General features: G+C 41.2%; 1 protein-coding gene across 2 annotated transcripts; it reads right to left on the bottom strand.

The window, feature by feature from the left end:
* Positions 1-333: 333 nt before the first annotated feature.
* Positions 334-22,378, bottom strand: LOC105926428 (regulator of G-protein signaling 9). Of its 2 annotated transcripts, XM_036142074.1 has the most exons (17): positions 22,196-22,378; positions 17,772-17,868; positions 17,210-17,260; positions 16,990-17,096; positions 14,093-14,144; positions 13,943-14,001; positions 13,005-13,081; positions 12,814-12,895; positions 8,976-9,038; positions 8,560-8,589; positions 8,399-8,460; positions 6,585-6,698; positions 6,374-6,489; positions 5,419-5,506; positions 5,024-5,162; positions 4,633-4,715; positions 3,607-4,386 (listed from the first exon to the last, which is right to left on the bottom strand). In XM_036142074.1, the coding sequence occupies exons 1-17, from the start codon at positions 22,262-22,264 to the stop codon at positions 4,206-4,208; spliced, it is 1,470 nt and encodes a 489-aa protein (XP_035997967.1). In that variant the 5' UTR covers positions 22,265-22,378; the 3' UTR covers positions 3,607-4,205. The 2 variants fall into 2 exon arrangements, with proteins under 2 accessions (XP_035997968.1, XP_035997967.1); XM_036142075.1 differs by lacking the exons at positions 12,814-12,895; positions 13,005-13,081; positions 13,943-14,001; ... (3 more) ...; positions 17,772-17,868; positions 22,196-22,378 and adding exons at positions 334-486; positions 2,343-2,740 and having other exon boundaries at positions 4,263-4,386; positions 8,969-9,020.
* Positions 22,379-23,382: the final 1,004 nt, after the last annotated feature.

Below are 23,382 nucleotides of genomic sequence, written 5' to 3'. Positions count from 1 at the left end.
CCTAGAAGACGCATTGGACCCTCGTCCAGATCCACAAAACACATGAGCACCGCCAAGGAACCCCTTGTTTTGAAAAAGAAAGATTTTTTTCATTCTGAAATTTCTAGCAAATACTTTTTCATGGCGTTTGAGAGGAAACAGAGCAAGCAAGAGATCACCTCTGCAACAACATTGTTTTAAACCAGCTGGCAGCCAGATGCTTTCCCGTCATTTGGCGTCCTGACTGAGTGATTCATGCAGGTCTTGATGTTGTTTGGTATTTCTGTTACATTAACCACCCCTCAGCGTCCCGCGGCGTTACACCTGTGTTAAATCCGGCCAATTAGCCTGTCCCATTATGTCGCGTGAGGCTCTCCCAGGGGCAGATGATCTCCTCCGTTCCCAGTCTGTCCCGAGAGGCAGGCCTGTTCTCCTCCTCCTCATCCTCAGACTCGATGGGGTAGATCCGGCACTTCGGGGGGAATGTCTACTTTGATCTGAAAGAAGCTAAAAGATATTGCACAAAGCATTTTGTGTCTCTTTTCAGTTTTGAAATCCATCCATACTATTTTTTTTTTCCTTTTCAGAAAAAGGACAACTATGCAGAGGTGTCAAGTAACGAAGTACAAATACTTCGTTACTGTACTTAAGTACACTTTTTAGGCATCTATACTTTACTCCATTACTTATTTTTCTTCCTACTTCTGACTTCTACTCATTACATTTTCACACAATGTACTTTCTATTCCTTACATTTTTAAAACAAACGTTACTCGTTACTCTTGGCTTCAGTTTAATATTTATAAATATTTATTTCACGTAATTTGCGCAATCCAATGCAGATCATTGGCGCCATCCGCACCTAGTGAGAACTAGTGTAATTGGATGAGTCATATAATGCAAACACTCATTGGTTAGCTATTCTAGAGGTATTCTCTTTTTATCTCTCTCTTTTTCTCTCTCTCTTTCTTTCTCTCTTTCTCTTTCTTTCTTTTCTCTCTCTCTCTCTCTCTCTCTCTCTCCCTCCCTCCACACACAAACTACATAGAATGTTTTTGCACCAAAGGGTATAGTTTATCTTTGGTATTTGATGGAACTCACACATTTATGTTCTGGCACTTCTGCAGGCTCCTCTGTTTTGAATTGAATTCCAATAAAGTTTGAGAGAGAACATGCTCCTTGAGTGACTTTGTCTTTGACTAATGGGTTAATGATTATGTTGTGTCTTGGGCCACATGTAGAAATAATCAGTGTTTAAATTAAGCTTTCAATTCATATAGTGGCATTTTTTTAAAGGTTACTTTATACTATTATACTTTAAGTAGTTTTTGGAGCACATACTTTTTTCAATTTTACTTGAGTAAAGAGGTCAAGTTGATACTTCAACTTTTACCAGAGTGTTTTTAAACTGCAGTATCTATACTTCTACTTAAGTAACAAATGTGTGTACTTTTGACACCACTGCAACTATGTCATCAAAAGTGCAGCGAAGGCAGCCATAAAACCAAAAAGTAAGAATAATAAGTTTATTTTATGCTTCCTTGTATTCAACCTGGCCAGCCGGGTTGGTATAGTGGAGCACTCTTTGTTCTGCGCATTATCTCGTGTTTGTGAACGCACAAATACCACCAGAACTCATCTTGCAGGCAAGGTTACCATCTACAAAGCCTGGGCATAAAAAAAAAACTAAAAAATGTTGCCAGCTGGTTTTAACTAAGCAAATGGGTATTCGCCTCCCATTGGCTAATTACTGCATGGGCGATTATGTTTCAGCTGGCAACAAGTTATTTAACCCCTACTAGTGCAATGAGTTGCTTCTCATTTCTTAAACAACCATGTCAAACGACACATCCCGTGGTTGTGGAAAAGACGGCAGTCTGTTTCAGAAGGGTCAAGTCATTGGCAGATTGCAGAAACCACCAAAATCGGTTAAGAACTGTCCAACGCAATATTACCTCAAAGACCAATCATCTTTGAATAAAAAATGTGGCCGGAAAAAAAATCCTGAATGATCGTGATCAGCGATCGCCTAAACGTTTGGTCAAATCAAATCAATGAAAAACAACAGTAGAGCTCTGGGCTATGTTTAAAAGTGAGTATTTCCACATGCACAATGTGAAGGAAACTCAGGGGACTGGGCCTGAACAGCTGTGTAGCCTTAACCATTAATCAGTGAGGCTGACCAGAAAAAAACAAAAACGTTTGCACCATTTTCACCTCATCTGTGGCTGGACTGAGGCGCCTTCTTCATGTACCAATACCATTTGCACTGCACCTTATTATTAAAGTAATGAGGGGGACAAAAAGCATCACATCAGAGTAAAGATTTTAGACTGAGGGCCGTATTTGCAGGTGCGACTTACTTGCCGATTCTTCTGGGCGGGGCGTGGCTGGGCTCCTCTGGTGTGATCGGCTGAATGCGACTGCTGGTCGTGGCTGCTGTGTGACATTTAGGCGACAGGCTGGCGAACATGGCGGAGGGGCTGCAGCCTCTCTTCAGCAGTCGCCGCAGCGACAGGGCCATTCGAGACCTGGACAAGGTTCCTCCGTCAGGGGGCCGGGACTCGGCGTTGCTCTCACCCTCGCTGGCCTCCAGGCGCCGCTCAGAGGCCGAGGTGCTGTCTAAGGCCACGCTGATGGGGGACGGACACGCCGGGGTGTGAGCGAGGAAAGGGAGGGAGGGTGAAGCGGTGACAGAGGGCGGGTCAGGGATTCCGGAGTAGACGGCGAGGTGAGGGACGGGAGTGGTAAATCGGCAGAGCTGTGGGATCAAATGGCAAGAGACAATAGTCAGAGGGCAAAGCCAGTGTGTGGGATCTGGAAAATTTGGAGTCCTCTTCTACATAATCATGTTTCAACCAATCAACTAAGAGATAACTAAGCGATATCTGATATTGGCTATAGTATAAAAGTAGCTTTACACCTCATTGCAGGTGAATATTTCATAAGACAGCCAAATAACGGTCACTGTTTCATTTTCTGTAAAAGCCTTTTTTTGGAAGGAAGGAAGGAAGGAAGGAAGGAAGGAAGAAAGGAACTCCAAGATGTGAATAGTGTGCATCGTGACTGACGGACTTCATGGAAACACACAGTAAACAACACAAACAAATAAAAATGAGGTGATTTTCATTTATTAACGTATGACTGATGACAAAGAAAAACAGAGACAGCACTGCAGAACAATAACAGAAAAAGATGGACACCATAGAACAGGGGGTCCCAAAGTTTTCAGCCTGCGACCCACAAAATAATAATGCCAGAAACTGGTGACCCCCATTTAGTGGGTGGGATTTTCATAGTTTTATTTCTTTAATATTTTTTCTTTTGGGTGGGGAGGGGGGAGGGGGGTATGAGAACAAAGTCATTATATGTTGAGAATAAAGTGTAAATTTACGAGAATAAAGTAGTATTTTTATAGAAACTTACAAAAGATACAAAAGAGTGCAGCTTTCCTCCTGCTTCACAACGTGGAATGTTAAGCATCTTTTAAAGTTATACTTTGGTATCAGTCTCACAAATAAAGAAATACAAAACCTTTTTAGGACATCAGTAGCAAATCATCTCGCGACCCCCGAGAGATGTTTCGTGTCCCCCCCCCCCCCACACCCCAGGGGGGTCCTGACCTCCACTTTGGGAACCCCCGACATAGAACACACAATGTGAGAAACAATGGCAGCTTCCACTGATAAGACATCAGACTTTGGTCCTCTGCCTGTAATTACTCATCATAATTCAACTGTAATTTAGCAAGTGTTATCTTTTTTTTCTGAAGGGCCTCATGTCAGACATTCATGGTGCACCGCTATTGACCAAACACCACACACAAAAAAGTGCTATCCTTACTTCTCAGTTTTGTGAAAACAGGTTTGCTCAACAGAAAACATTTTCAGTGTTCCTAAGTTAAATATGCCTGACTGATAAAGAGGCTTAACAAAAACAAAATATATAACTATTTCTATTTTATTCAAGTTTTTGTCTAATTTAATATTTCATATTTTGAAGATATTTCACATGAAATCTAGTCTCCAAAAGTTAAAGCTTCACTATCACACATTTCCATTTCTAAATGAGTATTTTACGCAGCAATGTGAGACCAAAATGAATATTATTAAAGTAAAAACAGCTTTTAATCTAAAACTAATCCTCTGTGAAAGTAAAAAAAAAAAAAAAAAAAACATGAATAATTCAAATGCTAATCCTGTTTGTCGCCGAACTGGGAGGTGTTTTCACTTGGAATGGCGTGGACCCATCTCCTTGCCCTGCTTGCTGAGTTTGCTCATGACCTGTGTAATGTCAACGGGGGCACTGGCGGCCATCTTGGCCCTTTGCTCCTGCTCCTGCTGTCGGATGATGATGGGACTGAGACTGGGCCGTCTGTTCCTGGCGTTCTGCTCCAACTGGACTTCACTGAGGGAAATATAAAGGGAGACATAAAGGGTGAGTGATGGAGGTGGTCGCTTTCGCCTGGCGGGTGACAATGTTTGGCCTTTAGTTAAATTTCTGATGGGGGAATGGGGGGGAATGATTTGTTAATCAAGTAAATTGCATTTCTTTAAGATTTTATAGAAAGAAAATCAGAATAGAAGTTCAACATTCTTTAAATATTGGACGGTAAATGTAACAATATCTTATAGCTCTCTCTCTTTTTCTCACTTGAATTTGTGCTCTTCAGGATTGACGGCTTTCTTTAAGGTTTCCTTAAAAACTGGAGATTTTAGGTACCGCCCATATGAGTCCTGCAGGGAAGGAAGGAACAGAAGGACGTAGGAGGGAAGGAAGGAAGAATGATGACAAGGTTTGACCAAAATAACTTACTTTTATCCTCAAATCCTTCATAGATTCTGTTTATTTTAACTACTTTTACATTATGAGCACATTTAGCATCAACTCTAATTACAGCTTCGTTAACACACACTCCTATTTCCGGCTACCTATTTATAGCAATTATATAGTCATATTTCTGTAAATAATATTACTATATCACTGTTAAACAGACATTTAACAGTGCCACTCCTGCGGCCCGGCTGCTGATGTGTTCACTGACCTTCTTCATTAGCATGTATATGTGAGTTTGGGCTGCATCCAAAACGTATCTGTGTGGGTGCTTCAGCCCCTTCACTGTGATTTCCATTGTTTTTCCGTCGATGTTGATCCAACGCGGGGCGCCGCGTGCCAGAAATGTCCTGGAAAAAAAAGACGGGGGAAGTGAGGACGACAGGCTTTCAAACCAGATTGATTAGGAACTATTTTTCAAACGTTTGGATTCATTTTCTAAACCAGTAGCTGCTCAGAAACTGAAAATTATAAGAAATAAGCTTAAAATCTTAAGAAATTCTGGCAGCAGGTAAACTAAAGTCAGAGAACACCCATTTCCGGAAATCGACTCCAATCAATGGCTTGCCCAAAAAAAAAAAAAAGAAGAAGATATGGAATCATTACTTGTAGATCTGCTCTGCTTTCTCTTTCATCGCCACAGCAGTGCCCCACTTCAGATCTTCACAGCCTTCCCAGAACGCCAAGTTCTCTCCTAAAAACGTCCATAAAGAAGAGCAGACAAGCAATCAAGCCCGCACTCCCTATGTTTTTTTCTTGCTTATTTCCCTTGAATATGTAACCTGGCCTTAGCCAGATGTATTTCGCTCCGCCTAACTCCACTCACATCCATCTGGGACAGATCCATAGGAATGGCGTTTCAGAAGGCTGGGCCTTATCAAAAATCCTTGCATATGATTGGATAAGCCACTTGTCTGTCATCTTTATCGACGTGCTATTTCAACCACTCACACCGAAGCCAACCCGTGACGCTGATGAGAGCGACGCAGGAAAAAACAAAACTTTTTTTTTTTTATGTGTTTGTGGCTCTAGTGGCACGCGTTTTATTGACAGTGAGCTGACAGGAAGAGGGGGGAAGACAGGCGGCAAAGTGCCGCGGGTCGGAGTCGATCCCGGGCCGACAGTGTCGAGGACTAAATGACTCCTAATATGGTTCACGTTAACCGCTCCGCCGTGGATGCGGCCCGGAAAACAAAACTTGCCAAATCCGGTCGGGAGAAGGGCGAAAACATGGTTTCCACCAACAAAAGCCTTCAGAGCCGTTCTCTGATGTTCTTTTAATGAAACAATATTAGGTAGATTGGACAACATGGAAGAAATGGCAGCATCAATCTTAACGCTTGCTTCCTCTATGAGAGCTGCCATTGTTGTCTGAATCAGTCTCACGGTCGCTTCTCCACTACGTCACATCTATGAAACTCCAGCCCTGCGTCCTGATTGGCTGGACAATAAAATTGGTTGAAGAAATCACTCTCTATGGGAGAGGTCCCAGATGGATGTGAGTGAAGCTAAGCGGAACGAAATTCATCTGGCTCGTCAGGTTATTGAATATGACCCGCACCGCTGAATTCTTTCTTCAGGAAGAGTCGGAAATCGTCTCGTCCTCGAGGGTCCGAGAGCAGCTCTTTAAAGCTGAACGTCCACCGCTCCACACGCATCTTGGTGGGTACTTCCACGCTGTGTCACAAAGAAATAACCGCAGATGAGGGAAATGAGACGGTTCAACTGAGCCCAGCTTTCAGGGAACATGCGCGATTGGTTGGCCGGCTCACTTGGGCATGTTCAGGGTCCAGAACGTGGTGTCGTCAGTGAGCCAGGGGTTGCTGGGGAGGCACTTGGAGAGAAACGGGTCGTGACCACTGTAGGTGGCGCAGTACTTCACCAGTCTGCAACACGGGAAATAAGACTCAGTGTGTGATGCAGACTTGTGGGCAAAAATGATGTTTTCTACTAGGGCTGAACAATTTTGGAAGAATAATCTAATTGCGATTTTTTTTCTTAATATTGCGATTTAATGTGATTTTTTTTTCCAGTTTAATTTATCATGCGTTTTAAAATATATACAAACAACAAATCAATTTGTTTCCTCGCCATGTGGATTAGTTGCTAAAAGACCCACAGCATCTAAACTCAGAAATGATTGCGTTCTGCCTACAATATATTTCAACCAAAATTGCAATTTTGCCTTTTCTCCGCATTAACCACGAGCAACAAAAATGGCCTCTAAATAAAGATGTTTGTAAACAAGGACTATTTTAAACATGAACTTTTAATGTTTCTATTGATCAGAATATTATTTAAGGGAACAGCTTTTAATTTAATTGGACATCAATCATTGTTGAACATAAAGTCCAACCAACAAGCAAGTCTATGTATTAAACTGATTGACCAGAACTTAATGCTTTGTATGATTATACAAACTCTAAAACAAGTAATAAAATTAGATTATCTCACTGCTGCAACTGTCTTCCCTTCCATGTGGAGGCAAACCCACTTTAAACATTTTACTGACACGTGTCTAATTCCCTAATTGTTACATAGCCAAAAATTGCAGACCTCTGCGATTTGGAAACAGTGTTTTTTTAAATCACGATTATATTGAAAATGTGATTAATTGTTCAGCCCTACTTTCTACACATACAGAGACTTTTACGTTCAGGTGAGTCTGGTTTGAGCTAATGCTGTGTTTATGATCATTACGCCTTCGATGATCTTGTTTGGGCAAAGCTTCAGCTGACCGAATAATCCTTTATTACATAAAGGAGTTCATTGTCAACTCAATGCCTGCAAGGTACCCAGATCCTGTGGCAACAAAACAACCCCAGGCCCAAATCCGAGAGGGTGCTCCAAGTTACGGCCAAACATCTCTGCTTTGGTTACCTTTAAGAGGTAATTTGCTTCATTCAGATCGAACATTGCAAGCCTAAGTTGGACCATTATTCTTCTTAGGCATAAGAGGTTTTCTCTTTAAACCCGTACAAACAATTCATATTTATTCAGCTTCTGCCTGGTTGTACTGTCAGCTAATAATTTGCTTGGTTGGCCACAGAAAGCTCTGCAGCCGTGCAAATAAGAAATATCTACCCCGAAGCACGGAAAAACCTGAATAAATAAATCTCAAGGGAGAAAAAGAGTGCTGATTTTTAGACCCAAGGGTTAAAAAGTGAAGCATTTTTCACAAGACAAATATCTTGTTAAAAGAATGATGAAAATAAGAAAAATATGTTTTTCTCAGCTTCCACAAGAAGACGTGGGTCTAACACCATTTTTGTAAGATTATGGTTTTAAAGCCACTATAACTGTGTGTCAGGCAGCTCTTGAATTTCAGAAGAAACAGAGCAGAGATGTATTCTGAAAAAAGACACCCCCTTCCCCACCTGTTGCTGTGGACAGTCGTTCAGCTGGGAAGTAAAGCCGAACGTGGGGAAGAAGAAAATGTTTTTTTGTTCCAAGGTTACCACGCTGTCATTGTCTCATACCGATGATGTTTTTAAGATGCACACTTGGTGATCAGAGTTAACTAAAAAAGGGACTTCGCTGTTCCAGAAATCAGAGGGCAGGGGACATAAATCTGAAGCTGTCTTACGCGCCGATGGACACAGATGACTTCACTCTGGGTCTCATGATGGACTGCTGGGTGAAGATCATCTGCAGCAGGTGACACGAGGCAGAACAAAGCACCGACTTTAGCTGAACAATAAAGAAAGAGGCCGAAAGTAGAACACAAGCGTGAACATTCCCACTTACAATTCTCTCGTAGTCGTCGGGCGTTTGGGTCTGAGGACAAAAATATATGAAAGACGTTTGAGTTTATTTCTTAAGCACTGAAGGTGGTTTTCCTTCTCGTCAAATGACAGTTTTTTGAAGTCAAGGAAACTGATTTTAGAGTATAGAGCGGTGGTGCGCGTCATTGTACGCAAGCGGTGGGTTGGAAAAAAATAAATAAATAAATAGAGCCGTGGGAAAAGGCCTGCAGAGGAGAAAAGAACAAAAGCGGAGACAAGTTAGAAAGGAATCAATGTTTGAGGCAGACAACGTAGGCTTGAAATAGAAAGCAAGTATCAGTCCCTGCAGCAGCATTCATGCATTAAAGCCTCTTAGTAATTATAAGCTGATTGAGAAGAATTATGATGGTGCAGGTCATGCAGAGACTCACCTGTTACCTCGTGTGCATTAGGATCTGTCCTTCGAGCCAGCCCGTAGTCCATGGCGCTCACCGTCCCCGGCTGAACACACATTATAAAAGGGCAATTAAACACTGTGGGCTTAGCAAAGGGCCAGTTAATTAGAGCAGGTGGCTTTTTTCTGATGCTAATAAACAGTTGATTCTGTATACTAATACTGTTTCTAACCATTAGAGACACCAAGAGGCTCATTACAAGTGTGAAGTGACTCCGCACGTACTTACAGTTGCGTCTCACGTTTTTCAGCCACAACACCACATATGGCATATTGGGAAATGTGCAAAGTAAAATCTGTTTGCAATTAATGGATCAAAACAGAATAAGAAAAATAGTTCAACAGAACTAATATTAAGTAAACCCCCCTCCCCCAAAAAAAATATTTAGTAAAACATGCCTTGATGACTAAACTTACTCAAGCCCTTTATAACAAGCGTCTTTGGTTCGTAACAGAGAACCCATCTGCAGGTATGACCTGCTGCAAATGTGATTCATTGTATGGGAAAGAAAATAAATATTATTTAACTTCAAAACTTGCACTATGCACCTTTAACTATTAAAACCGCTCTTGGGTAACTTGTTGGCCCTGAAAAGCTTTAGGTGCGGCTGTAAAATAATTTCCATCACAGGTTTTAGGACAAACTGAATTTATATTACACTTCTGCATGTTTCAACTTCTATAGGAACACCATATATTTTCTTCTACGCTATAAGACGCCAGGGTAACCTTTAACTTATTGCACAAACAGCGATGAGTAATTACATTTGGGAGTGGAAGCAGTGGCGAGTAACAAATTACAATAAAACGCAAGGAGAAATAAATCAAATAACATCTCAGATCTTCATAATGCAGCCATTAGTGAACATGGGGGCACAGGAAATGCCTGGTTATACAAATAGGCCTTTAAAAGGGATGTAAACAATGAAAATGAGTTTGTGAATCTGATCGCCTCCTATTATTCCAGAGCATCAGTGTTAAAAAAGTGGATATTGTGACGTATATTGTATGTTTAGTTTAATCCCCTCTTTAAAAAAAAAGAGAGTAAGTCCCCCCACCCCCCACTGACTTTTATAGATGACATTGACATATAAAGCCAATTCACATTGTGCTGCGAACCTGGACAGAGAAACAACTATATACATGGCAAAACAATTATACTGTGATTAACATGTAATAAATATATTTTTTTATTTTTTAAATGAATTAATTGTATTAATAGAGGCATCACAATTGGTTGCTTCGCTCTTCTTCTTGCTCAGGTTGAGAAATTCCCGTTCAAGCGCAACATGAAGGAACCGAGGGATTTTTACACCAAATCCAACTTAAAGAAGATGCTGTCTGCTTCAATGGCAGAAATTTGGTGCCATAAACTGACTAACGTTGGGCAGTCGACCCACAACACTCACTCGGTAACTGCGTCTTGTGTTTAGCGGTCAAAAGCTTGTAACAAATTTGTGTCTACGGTTGTAACTCCTTCATAGCGGTGTTTATCTAGCTCTTACACCATGTTAATGTTTAATGCACTCACCTGTAAATGCTCCCTACAGTAGTGATTTTTATACACTCAGCAGGCTCACTTTACCAGTTTCAGTACGTAGAGCGACTTACAAACGTAGTGCCCTTGAATGTTGTCACATTTTGCCACATTATAGTCACCAACTTTAATGTGTTTTGTTGTTTTTTTATGTGATAGAGGAAAACAAAACAGCACATACTTGCGAAGATGGAAGGAATTGATACACGGTAAAAATCTAAATTTCATGTGCATTTATTGCATTCAGCCCCCCTGAGTTAATTCTTTTTAGTACTACATTTTGCTGCATTTACAGCTAAGTCTTTTGGAATACGTCTGTGCCAGCTTTACACATCTAGAGACTGAAAATATCGGCCCATTATACTTTCACCAAATAGAAAGTAAGGCATCTGTGAACATCCGTTTTCAAGTTATGCAACGGGCCCTTTATTGGATCCAGGTCTGGACTTTGACTGGGCCATTCTAAAACAATAATACGCTTTGATCTAAACCATGCTATTGAATACTGTTAAAGTACGTTGACCTTTGCAGTCTCTAACAGTCTTGTTTTCCAATTTTGCCTCCATCTATCCCCTTCACCGTCCTGGCTAAAGAAAAATCACCCCACAGCATGATCCTGCCACCATCAGGTTTTAACACGGGGACAGTGTGTTCAGAGTCATGCTGAATTAAGTTTTATCTAGAGACATGGTGTTCTACTTCAATTTTAGTCATGTGTGACCAGAGCACATTTTTCATGCATGAGCTGTAAACCACAAGCCTCTGAGGCATTCACAGAACAGTTGTATTTATACTGAAATTAAAGTACACACAGGCTTCTGAAAGCCACAGACCGAACTGGATTTTATTTCGGGGTATAAAAGTAACCCAGGTTGATTTCAAATATAAGCCAATTATCACGTTAAATTATTATTTTATTTTTTTGGAGGTTTTTACAGCACTAGTGGCTCATTATTCGCATAGTGGGCTGACAGGAAGGGGGTACGAGAGAGGGGGAGAGACATGAGAGACGAAGTTGTGCGCGCTAACCACTGGGCCACCGAAGCACGCCCACATTAAAAAGTTTTTAATAAACTGTGCATGCTTTCCTTACACTGTACAGTTCTCCTGTTATTGACATTCTTCTATCACATAAAACACAGATAAAACATTTGTGGCGGTGCAAGTAAGCTGTTATTTAAAGCAGAATCTGTCCTTTGATATAACTGACTGACATGCCCCACTCGGTCGCTCTATACACCAGAGTCACGACATCGAGACTCCCCGTGTCCACCGGACGCAACACACTGCAACACATTCTCCAGCGCAGAAATGAAATATTAATCAGTCGTGCCCTTTTCTGCTGCCTGGACATGCCACGATAACGAGGAGTCATGGGTCGAGATAACGAGATGCCCTGGGAAGGATGGAAGTGGCACGCAATTTATTTTGTGCTGGTATTGAACTTCCAGCATATATGTATGAACCTGCACCCTGTTTCTGACTGTTATCAGTGTTTTTACAGGTTTTAGCCCCTCACAGATTTCTCCTGTTTTTTTTTTTTGCTTTTTGTCCCCCTTACACGTTTCAAACTAAATGTATTTAATTATCAGACAAAGTCAACCTAGACATGCAGCGTCAGCTCCGAATGTTGCTTTATAATTGATGGATGAATTCTTCCCTCTACCAGAAAATCTTGAAGGAGAAAGTCCCGCCATATTTTCTTCACCTTTGGCTCAAGCGTTTTTTTGGTTACGCAGAAGCAGGAAAATCATCCTAAAACACAACCAACGATTTCGCTTCTGAACGTGAACGGCTCAGATAAAAATGAAGCCCAAACAAAATTAGACTTTTTGGAGTTGTCTAATTAAAATTTGGACTTAAATCCGATAAAGATGCTGTGCCACGGCCACGGCAGATCGTGCTCAAAAACCCTTCAGTATGACTGAACTGAAGAAGAGGCAAAACCAGTTATTAGATTTCATTCGTAGACGAAATCCTCACTGAAAGCCTGCATTTTAATCAGGTTACATTTGTCTGATAATAAGATGTATTTGTTGCTTTGATCTTAAACTTGTGTCATTAAAAAAAAAAAAGCAAAAGCAAAAGAAATCTGTCAGATGCAACTACTTATTAACAGTGCACATGTTGTGGGAACGGTAATCTCATTATGGACCCTGACGTTTACTCAACATACAAAAAAGAAACAAAAAAAAAAAACAGCTCCTAGTGAGGATGAAATGTGTCATGTTCATTTTGGCTCAACGAAATTGTTATTGTGGAAGCTTGTGTGAGTGTTTTCTAACCGGAGGTCTGTGAACCACCCAGTAGGCTCTCTCCTGGCAGTCAAACACCACACGGTCCGGCTTCTTCCTCTCTTTTGCAGCTCTTTTAGAAAATAAAAAAATAAATACAGAACCACACACAAAGCAATGTGAGCGTAACACTTTCTTCACAACAAAACCTGAGATGTCGGCAATTTCTCTTGCCCGCCTACCTGTACTGTTCTTTAGCTTGCATGACGATGAAATCCCACTTGTGGTTCATCCACTTGTGAAGATGGTTGTATTGCTCCTGAGGGTAACAAACAGCAAGAAAACACATTCGAATAAAAGGAGCTCATCTGGCATCACTCTGCGTAGAGTATTAGGGCCACTCGGAGAACGGAAATGAGGAGGAGGTGTGTGGTTATGTTGGCCTGTTTTAAGATTAAAGATGAAATGGTGAGAGAAAAAAAGGCAACGGGATGAGGAAGAAGTGGGAAAAGTATCAGCAATAGAGTTGAAATGACCTGCAACCATACGGGATATACTGTATCTCATGTTAATTAGCAAGTAACTTTTATACATTAGAAAAAGATTTAGTAGCAAACACATTTTCCCTTTTAGCAAATAAACATCTACTGCTCAGGAAGAACACACTGCAAAAAGGGAACTAAAAGTAAGTCATATTTTCTTGAAATTAATGTATTTATCCTTGATTTAAGCAGGTAAATAAGACTATTTGCCAATGGAATAAGATTTCTGCACTTAAAATAGGAACATTTCATCTCTATCATCTAATTGTCTTATTTTAGGGGTAAAAATACTCACTCCATTGGCAAATAGTCTTATTTACCTTCCTTAAATCAAGGATAAATACATTAATTTCAAGAAAATTTGACTTACTTTTAGTTCCCTTTTTGCAGTGCACAACAGTTTCAGCCGTATGTCTTTTATTAAAGATATTATTTCCACTTTGTTCTCAATATTTCTAAAATTAATCATGGAAGAGATTTGACTTTTTTTTTCAACATTTCAACTTTTTTCCCAATATTTTGACTTTATTCCAAATATTTTTAACTTCATTATGTAATGAAAAAAAAAAAAAAAAAACGTTGATAGATTTTTTTTCCCTCTCCAAGTGACCCTAATAATCCTTTGAAGGTATCGTCACCTGCTCGTGAAGCTCCAGGATTCCTTTCTTACGGATGTTTCTCTTTGCTAAGTAGATTGCTTCAGGAATGGAACAGACGTCGGAATCAGAGGACGTTTGGTGACAGAACATGGGATGAACTGTGAATAGCAACTTTGCGACATAGCTCACCATAATCTGTATCTTCAACGGGCCACTGCTGAGTGGGCCAGAAATATGGCGTCTGAAACAACAGAGAAGACATGTTCAGATTAATTCAGATTCAAGACGAATGAAAACTAAATCTATGTTAGAGCATAATCTGCTAGCTGACTGGTAGAGTCCAGGCAGATTTTTATTTTAAATTCAAAACAGGTCCAGGCTGCGTCAAACAGGTGGGTCTGCAGCGAGGATCGTTGCGTCCGAGCTTTTCTACATCCAGGACTTGTGCTGGTCTAGGGTCAGGAAAAGGACGGCTAACATCTCTACAGACCACACACATCCTGGACACAAGCAGTTTAGATTTTCACCTTAATGTTTGCAGTACAGAGATCGTCTCTTTTGATGAAAACAGCCTGAGTAGTAAACTTTCTTTGGTCCCCATCTTTTCCTTTTTTTTCTTTTCTTTATATGAAAAACAGCTTCACATACACATACATACTTTTCCTTTTACCCTTATTTTATTTCTGCCAAAGTTGACATATTTATACTGAATACTGTACACTGTCGACACTTGGAACCAAAGCTAAATTCCAAGTTTGGGGTGTTTTATCTACACTTACATTTAAATTTATCCTAAATTTGAGTAAATAGGGTAACTTCTGAAGGTAGCTGGTTGACCAAATGGTACTGCATCACTTAAGAGTTGTTCTCTCAATAACTGTACGTCTGTGGCTTAATAGGTTGAGTAGTCGTCTGGCAATCGGAAGGTTGTGGATTCAATTCCAGCTTCCCCTTGCCACATGTTGATGTGCCCCTGGGCAAGGCACTTAACCCCAAGTTGCCTACCAAGCTCCGTCTTAAGCCGGGCGTACACTGTACGAGTTTTTCAGTGGTGGTACTTATATACATCTCAAACTGTGCGACGGAACCACGGGGTTTAAAAAGATCACGATCTGTGCGGCGCGACGCTCGGACGAGACCGGACTGCTCACACTGTACGTCGTGTCCCCTCTGGGACCGCTCGCTGTGGTGGCAGAGGCAGGCGAGCGACGGTAGGTGACAGGGACCCAGAGCAGGGGTTCGAGCCCAGCTCTGGCGAGGCCCGCAGGAGGCACCGGGCGTCAGGGGAACGGAGGGGAGAGAGGAGGGGAGAGACGCACCGGCGGCCACGCGGCACGGCAGGTCGCCTGCCCCCCCCCCCCCAGCAAGCGGAGGAGTGCAGAAACAGGCGGCCAGCGCGTTGCGCGGACCGGACGGCTCGCCCTCCCCAACACCGGCCGGAGGTTGCTTCAGGGACGCCCGCTCCCCTCCCTCCGCTGGCGGGGACGGAGAGGAGGGGAGGGCGCCCCCTCGTAGCTCTGCTTGAACAGCAGGATGCGCTCACGAAAACCTCACGACAGCCGACTGAATTTCAAACATGTTTGATTTTCACGATCGTCCGATTCCTGAGCGGGAGGTAGTCGTGAGAAGCCAGTCCCCCCTCCTCCCCCCCTCTACAATCAAGCTGAAATTCGGCCCGATTCAAAAAATGCTCGCACGACTGAAGAATCGGCCCGAAAAGGGGAAAAACTCGTACAGTGTACGCCCGGCTTTAGTGAGAGTGTTAGTGAGAGTGATTGGGTGAATGTGGCTATAGTGTACAGCGCTTTGGGTGGTCAGCATGACTGGAAAAGCGCTATATAAGTTCAGATCATTTACCATTTGTACAAAGTGTGTCCTTTTGGTAAATTGGAATGACCATAATTTAAGAATGTTACTAGTTTGGACACCTGCACAGGCAGTTGAGTCACACAGACACTTTCATATGGGGAAATATTCACAGATGTGTTGCCTTTCACAAAAATATGAAGAAAAGATAGCCTTGAGATGGGAAATTTTTTAAACAACAGAAAGTATTTATCTGTTATTGACCAGTTTTTTTCTTTATTTTTAATGCCATAGTATACAGCAGCGCAAACATCCACTAACTTTTATCCAGCCAGTAAAACTGGCCAAATATTGCAAGCATTTTAGCCATATCCCAATGTTGCTGCTGAGAAAAGGCAAATTACAATCTCTATTGACCAGAAAACAAAAAAACAATCAACGCCCCCAAAAAAATGGAAATCCTATGCCTTTCTATAAAAAATGGAAACCGGTGAGACCCTTTATATGTTTCAGATCTAAAGTGATTTACAGATGCACTTCCTACAAATATTACTATTTTGTTTGTTTTATAAGAAGGTCCTGGGTTCACAGCCCAGCCTGGGGTCTTTCTGCATGTAGTTTGCTTGTTCTCCCTGTGCATGGGTGGGTTCTCTCTGGGTACTCCGGCTTCCTCCAGCCATCCAAAAACATGACTGTTGGGTTAACTGGTCTAATTAATCGACTTCAGCTGGTTCTAAATATTGCTGAACGTCTTTTAACGGACACAAAGAAATGAGAACATATCACTGCGGTTTTGGCATCTCTATGTTGGCTTCCAGTTCGTTTCCGAATTGATTTTTAAAATGCATGCTCCCTCACGCTCACTCAGGTCAGCTGATCAATTACCGAGGGTTGTCCCGAAGCCGGAAGCTGAGAGGTGAGCGAGCATTTTCACTCGCTGTCCTCAAACTGTGAAATAACGCTGCCATTGCCAATCAGACTTACTCACTTGCTGGTTTTAAATCTTCTCTTAAAGACATTATTTCTCCTTGGCTTTTAAGTCAGTTTGAGAAGTTTGTTTGTATTTTTTTATTATTATTATTTTATCTATTTTTTAGGTTTTTTATTAATTTTATCGTTTTGATGTTTTATTAATTAGTCATAGTTTTGTTATATTTTTCCTTGGTAAGCTGACAAGAGTATTTCTTCACTTTATTCGTCTTTATCAGTGTACAGCACCTTGGTCATCGGTGTTGTTTTTAAACCGCTTTATAAATAAAGTTGTATTGCACTGTATTTACCTGGAAGCGATACAGGGAGGTGTCTGGTTTGATCACTAATCGCTTGTGGTCTTGCAAAGGGTAGATGTATCCCAGGGCCACCAGCATGGAGCCAAAGCTGCTGGCCTCTGGAAACAGCAGGTGAAGAGGTTATGAACATTGGGAGCTGCTTGGGCAATTCTAAAGATTTACAATAACAAATTACAACCCTTTGGAGGGCATTGAAAGACTGATGTCATACCTTGAGGATCTATTTGAAATCTGTCAGCCAACCATGCAATTATATCTTCACCTGAAGAGGAAGACAAAAAGTAAGAAGTTACAACAGTAGAAGATTGAATATGAAATTGTGGTGGAACAACGGTCGCAGAAAACAAAAGAAGGGCAAAGAGAAAAGTAAGGAAAAACAAAAGAAGAGGAATTTCCTCATTTTTTGATCATTCTGCTGCTGGAGCTGGAGGCTTGTAAATAATGCAGGAATCAAGGTGGGAATCTTTGCTTTAGTCTCCTTCTTCCCCGTTTCCTTCTTGCCTGCTCAATCATCTTTCTTCACCTCCTACTTTTTCCCCTCCGCCTGAGTCGGAGACAGCCGTGGTTGTCATGGAAATGAAATCCGTGGCTCTCGAGTTTGAGCCCATACATAGCTCCAGTATCCCTCAGAGACGCTACGCAGCCACAATCAGAGAGCCAGCTGCTGAATGACTACATCCAGTCTGCATTTCTGTGCATGTGCATTGATTGGTTTTTGTGATTATGTGGGAGGGTTCAGTTTTTTTTTTTTTTTTTTTTATTATCATTTTTACCAGTGATAGCATGGGGTATGATGGTGATAACGAGTCTCTGAGGCTGCGACTTCACCCCTGTGCAGGGGTCCTGCATCTCCAGCAGCACCTTCTCTGCCTGTGAAAGAACACAGTAATGGTGAGAAGAGAGAAAACAGGAGGAAAATGTTGTACCTGAGTAGAAATCCACAGCCCTTTTTGATTTAAATGCACTTCAGATTTCTCCATATTTTGTCATCAGAGCATGTCATTGGGATTTTAGCGCACAGATCAACACAAGGCGTATAACTGGGAAGTGGAAGGAATACTTTACGTGGCTATGGTCTTTAAACTCATGGAAATCTGAGTAGCGTGGATTGCACATGTGTATCCGGGTCCAAGCGGTTGCATTCACAAAGAACCTTTATCGGTTCATAGAATCACATACCCACAGCTGTTCATTGCACAGATCAGGGGTAAAGATGTGGACATGTTTAAAGCAGGCTTAGGTTAGAAAAACAGTTTCCAACGTTGGAACATCTCACAAAGCGGCGTACTATCCATCATCTCAAAATGGAAGAAGGGTGGCACAAATGGTCAAATGAAGCCACAACTGAAGCAAGCATGATCCTGAACACAGCATCTCTACGCTAGAACAAGGTGGCGACAGCATCATGCTGTGGGGGTCTTTTTTTTTAGCAGGGGCCAGGAGCCGATAGGAGCTGATGAAAGACAGATGGAGCTGAATACGGGGCAATCCTGGAAGAAAACCTTAAAGAGGCTGAGAGACGGAACATACCGAGCTGCGATGCAATGCTTTAGATCAAAGCCCGTTCCTAAATCTAACAGGGAATATTAGGCGAAGACTTGAGAATTGCTGCGCGCACACATCCCCATTAAATCCGAACGAGCTTGAGCTATTTTGTAAAGCAGAATAAGTGAAAAGAAAAGGGCTCTGGGTGTGAAAAGCTGCTCGAGACATATCAAAAAAAAAGTGTCAATTAATACAAAAAGGCCTGCCTTTTTTTTTTTTTTTTAAAGGTATCCATTTCCTTCCACTTCACAATTCAGCACTACTTTATGTTGGCCTGTCACATAAAATCCGACTGAAGTACACTAAAGAAAAAAAATCAACAGGTCCTTGAGGCTGCTGATTATTGTTGTTCTCATTTTAACCACTCACAGTGCTACTGTATACCTCATTTATGTTTATGAAAGACTTAATCCCCCCACAGCGTCATCCACAAACAGCAGTTTCAATTTATGAAATATTCCCAGACAACTGCTCTGTGTTTTGCAACAAAAAAAAAAAAAAAAAAAAAAAAACGTGGAGGCTTCATTAGAAAGTGCTAAGGGGTGACACACCGTGCCTAGATCTCATGGCTTTACTTTGGCTTGTGTGTGGGCGCCTTCGTATGACTCATCCTCTTCCCAAACAGCATTTCCGTTATCAATACGGATCCCTTGGCTCCCATACGTCCAACGGTCTCGGTCGTGCGTACAGGAAAACATGAAATCCGGCACAGGGCCCATTCAGTTTGTGTAAAAACGTGTGTGTGTCTGTGTGTGTGTGTGGGAAGGATGGCGAGGGAGCGAGCCATTCAGCTGACTCTCAGGTCTGTTTGAAGTGGCTCTGTGCTTTGAAGTCATCCTGGAGAGGCTGTAAGCCCCGAAGCTGGGCCGGACCAAAGTTGGCTTTCATGGACTCGAACTCAAAGCTATTTTGTGCGCGTTCCCCAGAGGAGAGAGGGGTGTCGCGAGTGTTGAATCGGCAATCCACCGAGACGAATCACCTGTAATTTCCTGCTTTTCATTATCCTCCACATTTTGTTGCCTCACGCTAAACACATACTTTAGAATATATAGATCTATTTTTTAAAATATGACGGACCAGGCTTTTTTTTTTATGGGAGGGATCGTGTGCAATAGACCAACATAAAGTAGTGCAAAAACGAAAAGGATGGTGCGCATTTGTATTCAGGCACTCTGAGTCAATGCATTGTATAGCGTTCCTTACAAGTGCCTTTATAAAGACTGATTTTTTTTTTTTTTTTACTTATTCTCTTTTTTTTTCCACATAATTAGCTAAAGCTCAGTCCAACTGAATAAAGGATATCTGTGAATATCAGTTGGGTTTTTTTTTTGCCACAGATCTAAATCTGAATTTAGGTCTGAACTTTGACCAGCTTCCCCATCCACATGTTTGGCAGCACGGATGGTGAGTTCAGGGTGCCGGGCAGAGGTAGTTTTTAACAATTACTTTCTTCATGTCACCCCTTCATGGAGGAGACCCGACTTCTTCAGTCCACTGTGAAAAGTTTTTCCTTTCTACAGATTCCACCACCTGAGCTGTGGAGCTATGCAGCTTCTCCAGAGCAACCACGGGTCATCTTGACTAAACTTAATATTTGGTTTACTGAACTTGTTTTTTTTATTATTATTATTATTTAGAGGTATTGCAGTAAGCGGGCGTGCCACACTTTTCAGACGTTTCTTTTAAAAACTTATTTTGCCTACCACTTCACAATTTGCTGCTACATTTGGACTGCAGGCTCCGGCGCTCGGCCCTGATGCCGACTGGCAGTGGGACAAGTTGGTCAGAGGATTTTGTGACAGTTTCTTGGTATTGAATGTCATAAAGACGACGGAGTTGTGCTGGAGGGGCCAGAAATAAAGATGCCAGGTCAGCTCTCTTTCAGCCACTCAGCATCCAGAGCCAGCAGGTGGAGCAGGTGGGGTCCTTCAGATACCTTGGGACAAAAAAATGACATCCAGCTGTCTTTTAAAGTGCACACAGAGTCCATTTTATTAAGAAAAAAGGAGCAACAACATCTCCACCTGCTGAGAAAATCGGGAACTTTTCATTTCAAGTTGGACATTTGAACACTGGTTTGGAAATCGCTCATTGGATCCATCATCACTTTCAACATTTTATCCTGGTACAACTTTCTCACAATGAAAACGCAAAGTCAAATCGACCTGGACCGCAAACCGGGCCAGCAAGACAATCAGTTCACCTCGTACCTCCTTTTCCGGACCACTCAAAACGCCGAGTGATCAGGAAGGCCCACCCTGATCATAGATGATCCTTCCCATCCCCTCCATCTCTCATTACAGCTGCTCCCGTCAGCAGGGGAATTTAAAACCCCTCTGGCCCAGAAAGCTGCACTACCACTCGAAAGTTTGGACTCATCTTTGTCAGTCAATGGCCTTTACTTATTTTTATGGCTTTCTACATTGCAGATACATAGTGAGGACAATGAAACTATGACTCGTAGGTACATAGAATTATGTATAAACCAACAAAATTGTGAAATAATTCAAAACATCTTGCACATTTTAGCTTTTTTTTTTTTTTTTTTTTTTTTTTTTTTTTTTTTAAATAGCTCTCCTTTGTTTTGATTACTGCTCCGGTCAGTCTTGGCATTTTCCCGATAAGCTTCGTGAGGTTAGTCCCCGGAAATGTTTTTCTGACTTGAAGGAGTTCCCAGAGGTAGTTAATAAAAACAAAGACAAACCACTGAATGAGAAAGCGAGTCCAAACTTTTGACTGGTTGATTTCGTTTGTCATATCCTCCCTGAGCACTTTGAAATAGGAAGTGTATTTTTACACACTTCTAAGAGTTGTTGTTAACAGTCATGTGCTTATTGCAGACGTTTTGACGTCTTTATTGCATTTTAGGTGCAGGAATACTGTTGTTGGAGACCTGTCATAGAAACATTTCTGTCCCCATCTGGGACGGACTGTAACGTTTTGTTTTTTTCTATTTTATCACACAAAGTCCCAATAACATACTTAGAAACGTGTTGTTTTAACAATATAAGAGTGAATACTGTTCTAATGACGTATTCAGGCCAGAAGACCAGGCTGTTGCTTACAAGTACGCAGCTGCTGGATTAACTTCTTTCCAGTGGCTCTTCAGCGTACCAGTGAGGACTAATACTGATCCATACTTAATGCTCATTATACTGAATGACCTTATCACCGGGAAAAGGTTAAAACAAGAAAGAAAACGATAATTATGGATGACACCCCCAATGGTGTTTATAATAAACATTTTGACCTGGTGTCTATTGTTACATGTATTTCTCAGTGTCTACTTCTTTTAAAATGACATTTTAATTAATCCAACTAACTGAACTGTGATATGAATTCCGAATTAGACGTGTCGTGTGATACAATTTTTATTTCTAGTGTTTTTAATTGTTATATTTTGGCTTTCTAAGGATTCAGTAACCCACATGTCAACTTGCTTTGCCTCAGTTTGAACACGAGGCAGGGTTATCCTCTTTTAATTGATGTAAAAAACAAATCAACACATGGATGTATGAGGTTATAGGTGGCCATCAGAGTCCGGTCATTAGAAACATTGGTTATTTATTACGGAGAATCTGCAGGTGCGCTTTCACCGCCCCGGGTAGAGCTGGCATTTTCATCATGTCCAATAAAAAAGGGAAAAACATACCTTTCTGAGACAAGCCATCCGCGGTCGGTACCTCTGTCCATAATCCCGGAGAGCGTTTTTAATTGTCATCTCTGCGGTGGTTTTCACTCACAAGCGCTCCTGTGTGTGTGATGCTGTTGTTACCAGCGAGCTCCGTGCCGTGTGAGCGCAATCGATATAATCGATGCTGGTGTTGCGTTCAAATGCCTCACCGTAGATCTTGTATGAATAGAAACAGTGAATGTCTAGCAAGCGCAGTCTTTGTTGGTCCAAAACAATCTTATGAAGTTTTACATATGAAGGAAATCAGAGCTGCATATGCACATAATGAAGGATTATATATATATATATATATATATATATATATATATATATATATATATATATATATATATATATATATATATATATATATATATGCAATTTCCAAACTTCCTATACTTTGACTCCTTAAACTCAAATTTCCCAGAAAAGAAACTAAAAATGAAACAGCAGGGTCTACTTTGGGTTTTTCCTCTTGTCTTGCTGACTTTTTTTTTTTTTTTTAGAGGCGAGTGGTTGGACCCAGCTTTGAATTGGTTGCCTTGTAGAAACGATCCGCTTGTACTTCTGCCATTGACGAAAAATAGTTATTATTACCATTGTTGTTGGTATTAATTGTTGGTTGTTGGTATTTAAAATTAAAACATCTTCCGAACCTCATATCATGGGGGTGACTTTTGTTTAATTTAACCCAAGCTACTTTAAGGACTATATATCAACTGTAAATAAAAAAAAGGCATCAAGTAATCAAATATGTATGTAAACATTCAATAATACCAATAATCATCATCATCATAATACAAAGGGTTTGGGTGCGGCTTGATAGCAACAAGAGGTAAAAATATATTTGTAGGATTACTATAGAACTACTTTAGTCACGTTTGTCTAATAATAAGAAACAGAAGAGCGTGGTGCTGCTAAGGTCTCACGTTATAATAGTCCTCATGGTCACAGGCTTGTCTTAAAGTATTTCAAACACAACTGCTTTGCACAGCTTTTGCATGTTTAGATAATACTGCTATTATAAATCTGTCAACGATCTGCACTTGCACTAACTTACACGAACGTTAATGTGGTCTACTCGTGAATATAGTGCAAGCGCACAGAAATCCTACTGTACTTGAACGCATCGGATGTAGAAGGAAAAATGATTCAACCAATCAGAA

This window comes from Fundulus heteroclitus, chromosome 10, assembly GCF_011125445.2.
Source record: "Fundulus heteroclitus isolate FHET01 chromosome 10, MU-UCD_Fhet_4.1, whole genome shotgun sequence".
NCBI lineage: Eukaryota > Metazoa > Chordata > Actinopteri > Cyprinodontiformes > Fundulidae > Fundulus > Fundulus heteroclitus.
The sequence above is the reverse complement of the archived record's forward strand: the minus strand, read 5'-3'. Positions and strand labels throughout refer to the sequence as shown.